At 35.6% G+C, this 10,594-nt stretch overlaps 1 protein-coding gene across 1 annotated transcript in view; it reads left to right on the top strand.

Annotated features, from left to right (window-relative positions):
• Positions 1 to 852, top strand: part of LOC142336152 (uncharacterized) — a 5,868-nt gene extending 5,016 nt beyond the window's left edge. The window contains exon 2 of the mRNA XM_075384751.1: positions 480 to 852. Within this exon, the coding sequence (XP_075240866.1) occupies positions 480 to 852 (373 nt within the window). The remainder of the gene's footprint in view (positions 1 to 479) is intronic.
• The last annotated feature ends 9,742 nt before the right edge of the window (positions 853 to 10,594 follow it).

Genomic DNA, 10,594 nt, shown 5'->3' with positions numbered 1-10,594 from the left:
CAACTATCTTTTCGCTGCCTTCTAATCATGATTTGTTAATTGGCCTTGCAAGGCCAGTTGACGAATTAGGGACCTTTTTACCAATAAGGATAAATTTGCAGTGTCCGGTTTAAGCACAGTCCCAAAAATAGACAAATAATAAATCTGAAGACGAAATTCTTCCAAATATCAAAATGGAATCAGCTTATTTTTAATTCACAATTTTGTCAAAAAAAATAACTTTTAAAGTAGTTGAAGGCCATGAATACTATGTTGAACCCCTAGAAATTTTCTTAGCAGTATGAAATTGTTGAAAATACAGTAAATGTTTAAAGATTTTGGAATCTAAAATGGGTGCGTATTTGTCATTCATGCTCTTTAGTGGGGCGTGGAAGCTTAATTAGCAAATGACAAATTAAGGCCACTTAACCTATTAATAGAACCTATTATCACAATCTCGATCATGATCTTAAATTTCTCAAATTTACACGCTGTTTTAGTTCGATAACGTTTTTACTGTCTGAAGACTTGAGCGGTCTTCAAGTCCTTAACAGAGACGGGAAGTTTGTCAATATTACACAAGCAGACGACCCCAGCCACATTTTGGTCAACTTAGGTGACCTAATGCAACGATGGACTGATGACGACCTAGTCGCTGCCAAACATAGAGTTGCATTCAGTGTCGAGAAGACAACAGAAACTAGCCAAGACTCTTTTGACGATGAAATTGTGTGCATGAAAAGACAGTCGATTGCGTTTTTTGTTCATCCCGATGACGCAACAATTGTGAAATCTTTGAAAGAACAAAATAAATACCCGCCAATATCTGCGGGCGATTACTTAAAGGAACGTTTCAAAGCTACTTACAAGTAATTGCTGATAATTTATTTTTTTAAAAATATTCTATAAACATTTTATGATGAAGCTTAGAAAGTGTCTTGACTAGAAGATCATATTTTTAACAAGACGGCTCTTGCGAGTCTGTGCGTGACTTCCAACATACTGCATGAAAGAAAAAGAAAGAAAGGATATGAGATGAGTCATTGCTGATTGCAGTAAGGAAAATTGCAATAAAGAAAGTAGGTGCAAGAGACGAAGTTTCTGCAGTATAGTGGGAAAAGCTTCATCGTCAGCACTTGGGCATTTATTTGAGCTGAAGTGGCTCGTTTATTTGCACGAAGTTGTGGTTCCTTTTTAGCTGGAGAAATTCGCAATTTTTAATTGATTTTGACCGTTTTGACTTTTCGAGTGACTTTAACGCCCTTTGACTGTTTGCGCTTCGCGTGATCTAAAATTCTCTCTCAATCACAATTTCAAGCAGCTGATCTCAATTGGCGGCAATTTAATACTAAAAGTCAAATGAAAAGTGCGCCAAAACTGGTGCCATTTTCCACTATAAATCTTAATAGTGGTATATGTTAACCTCTAATGTGGTTATTTGAAGCCCACTATTGAACTTTTTAGTCCCATTTAGGCTCCCCCCCACCGACTGAAGCAGGCTGCAATTGATTAGAGCTCCCAGTAGTCGTTCGGTAGCATTTCTTCCGACGTTTAGTCGTTTATGTTTTTAAATGAGATTTAAATTATTTAAAAACGTTTTTTTTTCGTCGGATAAAATTTTGGTTTCCTCTTTTACTATTTTTCACTCGATTTGACATCTGTTTTCTGCATGCCTATATTTTTCAAATCTAAGTGTTTAAATTTCTTGTATAAAAATGGTGGCTTCGAAGTCAAATATTAGTGTTTGTTTGGTCCCGGTTTCTATAAATCGAAGCTTCTAGTTTTCTATACTTTTTCACATCTTGTTTTCTGAGGTGAAATTCCGTTTTGTGGCAGATCAATTAGAATTTAAATTTTAATTGTGTGTGAGGAATTGTTGCAATGATAAGGTTTCGGTTGTTCATCAATATTTCCTTTTTAAATATTGATCTAACTCTTTCAGCTCACATAATAGTTGGTTTATAAAAACGTGTGGGCCGACTTTTCCTGGGCAAGCATCCTAGACCAAAAAAGAATTTTACTTATGGTATAAAGTACTTTACAATTATGGTCTGGAAATTTTTACTTTTGTTTTTCCTTTAAAACAATTTTTTTGTTTTAACAAGTTTTCTTTCCCAGCTTACGCCTTCCACAACTTTTTCCCTGAGACAACATCAATTGCTGTTATGTCATTCTTTACTCATTTACATTCAACATGTGTCACTAAACAATGGTTAGTACTCCGAGCAAGAAACTCAGTTGCGTTTCTTATTTGTTTTAAGATTAATTTCAAAAAAAAATTCGAGAGAGGAGCGTGCGCCTAAAATATGCTTCGGTTTATCTGAAAATTCAAAATGGTATCGTGCTTGAAATATATATTGATACACCGAATCGTAGAACAATTGAAGTTAAGATGATAAATGAGTACAACATTCAAAGTGGCAGCACGTTGTATTAGTTAATCTCAAATCACTTTTACGCGCATTAAAACGTCGCTTTTTTAGCCAAAATTTTGGACTCAGCAGTTCACTCCCAGCAAGAAACTTGTCCCAGCAGACAAAACTTTCTGAAGAAGGAAAAAGTTTTGTCAGACACTATTATCTACTAGTTTCTCGAAGGCAATAGTGAACATAAGATTAATCTCCCGGAGATCATAGTTTTCATTGCCATCTGATTCGAACGAAGCTTTCATAGCGTTCAAATTCAACCTGAAAAATGGGTTCCTCAACGTTGTTAAACGTCACACGAATCCGGAGCACAAACTCCCCGAATGAATGCAATTCTAAAATACATTTGTATTTAACCTTGCTGATATTTGAAGTTGCAGACAAGAAACAAATAGGTTAAGTTTTCGGTGATTTTCGCAACTTTTGTTGGTTTCGGCCTTTGAATATATGAAGCAAAAATGTCTGCAGACTTGGAACGGTAATCACTAGGGCCACAAAGATTTTGTTAACTCCATTTTTTTGATACTCTATTTTTTGATAACGCAGCTGCAATTTCTGCAGCCGCGGAATTCCGCCAATATTCATGTCCTGCTTCTGATGTCATGATGTCAGTGTTTTGGCTCAAAACGCGTTGAGCACAGCTGCACAGAGTAGAATTCACACAATAAAGCTACTTCGCTGCCATGTTCCTAGTAGTTATTGGCCGAGGTGCCGTCATTTGCTTTTTTTGTCTTGTCAGTTTATATAGGAGCCTCTGAAAGTGAACTGAGAGCACTTTACACACACTCACTCTCTCTCCCTCTCTCTCTCTCTCTCTCTCTCTCTCTCTCTCTCTCTCTTCTCCTCTCTCTCTCTCTCTCTCTCTCTCTCTCTCTCTCTCTCTCTCTTACAGTTGACGCATCTTGAGCGCTGGTAGCCATAAAAATTTCAAATTGTAGCGGATTTTGACTCGATCAGAACAAACAGATCCTGAACAAGCAAATGACAACGAATTCTGAACAGCAACTGAAATAAACATAGTTAAAAAAACATTTTTCTCAAAGACTGAAAAAGGTAAAATTAACAAAGTTTTAACCGAGCTTATTGGCTGTCTAATGAAGTTGAGCTTCAATATTTTGAGCAGTTTTATGATTTAAAGGACCTTTTTTCGTTTATTTTGAAGTTAGTAAATTATCTTTGAGGCATGATCAGCGCGGCAATGTATACCTTACGTTGCAAAATTGCAAAAATTTGATAAAAGAATTAATTCAAATGAAAAGAATACTTGAACGCTTTCATAGTTCCGAATAAACTTGAAAATGAAAACCCATCATAGTAAAAGATGCAGTAGAAAAATCCAAGAATAACAGAATATGAGAGTACAATGACACAAAAGTTTCGATTTGAAAACTACATTTGCTGAAATCAGTGACAAAGCGAGCATTGGAGACAAATTGTGAATAAATAGAAGCTTAATTCGTTAAATCGATGATTAAAGTTTTAGTGACAGTAGCAATGAGTATATTGGAGACCAACCCCCCAAATCAAAAACTAGAATAGAGGTGGCGACGAGAGCAAAGGGTGCGAGTCAATTGACTTGGCACCTTTTTACGCACACTTAAAATGCGAAAAGTTCCGACTTATAAACCAGCGTTTCAGCATGTCAGCGTTTTCCGCATTCCCTTCCTTTCCTGATCCTGATACATGTATGCGAAAAACAGTCAAGAAGGCATATAAATTGAATAAACAGAAATTTCCTCATCTGCTTTTACGACACATTCCTTTTGATTATGGCTGTTAGTTGTAATAGGGTAATCGTTAGTGCGAAGGGGTAGTGACGACTCAGTTTATTAAGGTTACGTAAAGTCGACTCTAGGTGATAAGATTAGTTGTAGCTGACTCCACATATTAAGATTAGGCATAGCCGACTCTATGTAATAGGATAGGTTATAGCCGACTAAATGTATTAAGAGTAGTTAGAGTCGACTCCAAGTATTGAAATAATTTATAAGTTTAAGATCAATAATAGTCCTTTCCATGATTTAAAATTACGTTTAGCGGACTCAATTCAAAGAAATCCGCATTATTTAAAGACTGCCAGCTTATTATTAGGAATAGCTGGTGACATGACTTAAGATATCGAATAGCCGAAAATTAAAGGTAGTCGTCTACGTATTTTAACGTTAAGCTTGGTTGCTTTTTTCTTAGGAACAGATTTAGGTAATCACGCGAGTATAGGATAGGTATAGTTGTTGGAATATATCAAGATTGTGTATAGCTTTTTTCGTGTTTTTTGAGAAGGTTCAAGGTTTCCATGTTATTGGACTACCACTAGTGTACAATTTGTCAAGTAACTAGATGTGTTAATCGCTGTTCGTAATAAGTCATATCTTCCCCCTAACTGTGATTAGTAATAGCTAAGCGGAGCTTGGCGGGTTTCATTAACACTTTCCTTTTTATGAAGATTATCAATGACTAACTGATATTGTTATTTGATGGGTGAAGGACAAATCTAAGAATGCTGACAGAAGCATAGATTTGTCAATGTGTTGAGTGACCGTTTGTTTGAGTTCTTAAATACTGGAAAAAATTTTCAAAAAAATGAGTTGGAAAAATATAAAATTAAACGTCAAATATTAAGGACAAAAAACTTGAACACATTTGCAATATGACATAATGAAAAGGACGAGTAGCAACGTACCGTTAGCAGGGCGCTTGAAAAAGTTGACAGTGAAAAATTTTGGTTAATGGAGTATAAATAAATTAGGAAAAAGAATCATAAGAACACGGTTAGTATCATTCTAATTAAACTTCTTAGCTTACAATAAAATTTATCAACTTGAAACACCAGAACTAAACAGATTTAAAAGATGCACAGCATTAACAGTAAAAAATTGTGAATAAATAGAAAATAAACTCGTTGAATCCTTGATGCAGATTTTAGTGACAGAAGCAATGAGTACATTGGCGACCAATCCCCCAATTCAAAAAACTAGAATAGAGTTGGCGACGAGAGCAAAGGGTTAGAGTCAATTGACTTGTCACCTTTTTACGCACACTTAGAATGCCAAAAGTTCCGACTTATAAACCAGCGTTTCAGCATGCCAGCGCTTTCCGCACTCCTTTCTTTTCTGATCCTAATACATGTGTGCGAAAAACAGCCAAGAAGACATATACATTGAATAAGCTGAAATATAATAAGGCCCTATTGGGTCCAAAACAATAGTTTTGTCAAATGTTTGCAAGCAAGAGATTGCATAATGTCTACAAGAAAATGGCTATTGTTTGTTTATCCGGTACCCATTTCCGCTCAGAAAATACTGAGTTCTATTTGAACGACATGGAATAATTTATCGAAGATGTGATTGTTACTGCGTTTCGTAGACATCAGACATATCAATTATATAATAAATCTAATGAAACAGCTGCCCGATTTTCTATTAAAAAACATAAGATGTTGTGCACAGAACTAGTGTACACCTCTGTAAAATACCTGAAAGATAAAGTGCGCAAAATTGGTGCGCAAACGTCTGGTTACCTTATAAAAGATTTTAGTTTTTTAAGCCAGTAATTTTTGATTTTGGATGAAGTGAAGAAAAAACAAAGTAATCTGAATAAAACAGCAGAAACTGATAAAATCCTTTAGTTTCGGATTTTCGAAAACTGTATATGGCTGAAAATGTTAACTCTGAAATATTCTACGTTGGATTATAAATTCGTTTAAATTAAGCATTTGTACTGATTATAATGAATTATCAATTCAATTGAAATGAGGCATGTACTTATAATATAAGCCAAAAACCAATTAAATTTCCAAATCAATTAAATTAGCGATTTCTAAACAACTCATAAAACTTTTTAGACATTTAATGTTAGGATGTCTAAGTAATTACAACCAAACGGGATGATCTGAAGAAACCCGGTAGCAAACACATTGTCTAAAATTTTCTAGGAGTTGTTTACAGCTAAATTTGTTTGGTATTGGAGTTATATTTATAGTCAAAAATTTCAGTATAGGTGCCTAATTTAACTGACAATTTAGCCCAATTAGAAAACTTCAATGCTATGTCTTCTATAGTTTGCAAATTCGAGAGGAACGGAAATTTGAATTAAAAAGTAATTACCATTTTGTTTAGTATCCAGATGTTATTCCAGTTTCATATACGTGCAATGTCATTTTAATTTAGCTCTAAATTTTTCTTTAAACCTTGTAGACAATGAGTCCGTTCCTGGTTTTCTTCAGATCATGCCGTTTGTGAATATAATTTGAAAGCTTGACATCAACTGCAATCATTCTATTTGAAATCACTGCTTTCCTTGCTGATACGTTTCCCCAGGTTTGATAATTAGTTTTATCCATTGAGACTATAGCCTTACCTCCGCGAGCACTCCTTTTTTTGGTATTGAAATGATTTTCTTGAAAATGTCATGCCTATACCAACTTTTTAATCATCGCTATTGAAGTTCGTTATAGTGAAGCTTTGTTTAAATCCGTTTCTGAACACACTGATTTCTTCTCAAAGTTGTAAAAATGTACTTTTTATGGGACTAACTATAGTCAGTCCCATAAAGTTGCAACGCTATCGAACGTTTTAAAGGTCAAAGTTCACATTTAAAAAATCAGAGATCAGCGTTTCGTTGTTCATTTACATGTCGAGTTTTTCGAACGTTCGCTTGCGTTATATAATTCACTTTGATATATAATTCTTTTTGTATCAACTTTACACTCAAAACAGCTTCTGTTGAGAAGTGCGCTGATAACCTTCTCGAATATAATAAGGCCCAATTGGGTCCAAAACCATAGTTTTTTCAACAGTTTGCAAGCAAGAGTCTGCATAATGTCTACAAGAAAGTGGCTATTGTTTATTTATCCGCTACTCATTTCCGCTCAGAAAATAATGAGTTCTATTTGAACGACATGGACTAATTTATCGAAGTTGTGTTTGTTACTGCGATTCATAGACATCAGACATATCAATTATATAATAGTTCTAATGAAATAGCTGCGCGATTTTCTAATAAAAACAGGTAAGATGTTGTTGAAAGGGCACACCTCTATTAAACACCTGAAAGATAAAGTGCGCAAAACTGGTGCGCAAACGTCTGGTTACCTTACAAAAGATTACAGTTTTTTAAGCTAGTGATTTTTGATTTTGAAAAAAGTGAAGAAAAAACAAAGTAATCTGAATAAAACAGCAGAAACTGATAAAATTCTTTGGCTTCGGATTTGTGAAAACTGTATATGGCTGAAAATGTTAACTCTGAAGTATTCTACGTTGGATTATAAATTCGTTTAAATTAGGCATTTGTACTGATTATAATGATTTATCAACTCAATTGAACTCTAAAATGAGGCATGGTACTTTTAATTTAAGCCCAGAACCAATCAAATTTCTAAATTTCCAAACCAATTATATTAATGATTTCTAAACAACTCATAAAATTTTTTAGACAATTGAGGTTAGGATGTCAAAGTAATCTCAACCAAACGGGATGATCTGAAGAAACCCTGTAGCAACCGCATTGTCTAAAATGTTCTAAGAGTTGTTTACCGCTAAATTTGTTTGGTATTGGAACTATATTTATAGTAACATTCCTGAATTTGGACTTCAGTGGAGTTGAAAATTCAAAAATTTTAGTATAGATGCCTAATATAACTGACATTTTAATCCAATTAGAATACTCCAAGCTATGTCTTCTATAATTTGCAAATTTGAGAATAACGGAAATTTGAAGTAAAAAAATTACCATTTTGTTTAGTAACCAGATGTTATTCCAGTTTTATATAAGTGCAATGTCATTTTAATTTAGCTGTAAACTTTTCTTTAAACCTTGTAGACAATGAGTTCGTTCCTGGTTTTCTTCGGATCATGCCGTTTGTGAATTTACTTTGACAGCTTGACCTCAACTGCAGTCATTCTGTTTGAAATCACTGCTTTTCTTGCTGATACGTTTCCCCAGGTTTGATAATTAGTTTTATCCAATGAGACTATAGCCTTATCTCAGCGAGCACTCCATTTTTTTGGTATTGAAATGATTTTCTTGAAAATGTCATGTCTATACCAATTTTGTAATCATCGCTATTGAAGTTCGTTATAGTGACGCTTTGTTGAAATCCCTTTCTGAACACACTGATTTCTTCTCAAAGTTGTAAAAATGTACTTTTTATGGGACTAACTATAGTCAGTCCCATAAAGTTGCAACGCTATCGAACGTTTGAAAGGTCAAAGTTCACATTTAAAAAATGAGAGATCAGCATTTCGTTGTTCATTTGCATGTCAAGAGTTTTTCGAACGTTCGTTTGTGTTGCAACTTTATGGGACTTACTCTATGTGTCAGATTACTTAACTGTGTATTCCAAACTTCATCAATCTGTCGAAAAAAGCACCATTTTTTGTTCATGCTCAGAAGAAAAACACCACTGGTGCAGTTTTCGACAAGCTGTTCAATTTGTAGCTATCACTGTTACGACGACTGATATTCACCAACGTTTTTAAACACTGTCGATCAACAAACGTTAAAAACTAAGTCCGCATTTCTTTATAATTGTCGTCTTTGTAAGAAATTTAACTGTCACGGTAACTGTCCTGATTTCTGGACTTCTTCGATGGGATGTCAGATCTATGACAAAAGGAACTTGTGTCGAAAGGAACTTTTGGTGCATTTTGTCCATTTTTTGGAGACAACAGTTAAACAATCTGACATATACCACACCTCTCATTGCATGATAATTTGAAATAAATTTCTAAAACGAAGATATTTCAACCAATCAGAACAACACCCGCGTTTCAACCATAGATAAGGAAGACCCTCTTTAGCCTGAAAAAATGTCGTAATACATCAAACTAAAAACAAACAGTTGTTTGCAGATAAAAATTACTCAAAAGTTTCTTTGTGATCAACTAATACAAAGTGCGCTCGAAACGTCCTCTGATCAGACAGAAGTGCGGTCGAAACGTCTCTCTGATTAGACAAAAGTGCGGTTGAAACGTCTCTCTGATCAGACAAAAGTGCGTTCGAAACGTCCCTGATCAGACTAAAGTGCGTTCGAAACGCCCTCTGATCAGACTAAAGTGCGCTCGAAAACCTCCCCTGATCAGACTAGTGTGCGCTCGAAAACCTCCCCTGATCAGACTAGTGTGCGTTCGAAATTGTCTCTGATCAGACCGTCCCAGACCGAAGTTACCCCTGATCAGACAAGTTCCAGACCATTGTCCAGACAAAAGTGCGCTCGAAGCTTTTTCCAGACCATGTAATTCGAGTGCACTGGGAACATGTGTGCGCTCGAAACTCGTCTGATCAGGGCAAAACGAAAACACAATTATTGTCAAAACCTGACGGAAGTAGTCGACTTCTCAAAAACTTTTTATAGCAACAAACAAGCGAAACAAAACCAATCAAATTTAATTTTACGAATCAATATTCAATTAATTAAATTCTGCTGATAACTCCTTTTTCTCCCAATAGTTTTAACGTTTAAAATCAATGCTCAAAATCCAAAATAACCTAAAAATTTGACGGTGCCTGAAATTTCCTTAGGGATAAACAAGTAACGCCCGGAGGGCATTGACTTTCTCTAAGATTCTTTCGGCTTTCAAGATTGTAAGTATGCGATTCACCAAAAATGTTTTGGAGACCTAAGTTAATGGGGGAGTTTCTAAGAGTCTGAACCCCCCGTTCCCATCATCACTCATGCGCTAACCCAACCCCTCCGGTCGCAGCACTCATCCCACGCCCTTTATTGATCTAAAGCTGGCCTGCTTAAACCGTACATAGCTTCTGACAAAGCCAAGGGACGGCCAGTCGCTTGAGAGTAATTTGCTCGACGTTAGTCGGTTATTTTTGGCATTTCACAGTCTCAATAATTTTATCAACTAAATGTGAGTAGAGCATTGTGGTTAGTATATTTCAGTTTTATGCTAATCTGTATCTTTGGGTAATAGTGTATGTGCGTGCGTGCACGGGGAGGGGGGGGGGGTGTGGTCGGAGGTGAACCGAGATGATGCTTAATAAGCGGCGCGAATGATTGTGACAAATATGATTCAATTTGTTATTATGTAATTTCGACTCGCAGAGCAATTGAGTTTTCCATTTCAGTTTCCCATTTTTTAGGTGGCTACCCACCCGTTCGAGCCTGTCCGATCACTTTGACCGAAGTTCGAGACCAACGTAAATCGCAATTCATCTCCGTCAAAGAGGAGTGCAATCAA

Source organism: Convolutriloba macropyga, chromosome 3 (genome assembly GCF_964194025.1).
Source record: "Convolutriloba macropyga chromosome 3, txConMacr16.3, whole genome shotgun sequence".
NCBI classification, from domain to species: Eukaryota; Metazoa; Xenacoelomorpha; order Acoela; family Convolutidae; genus Convolutriloba; species Convolutriloba macropyga.
The sequence above is the reverse complement of the archived record's forward strand: the minus strand, read 5'-3'. Positions and strand labels throughout refer to the sequence as shown.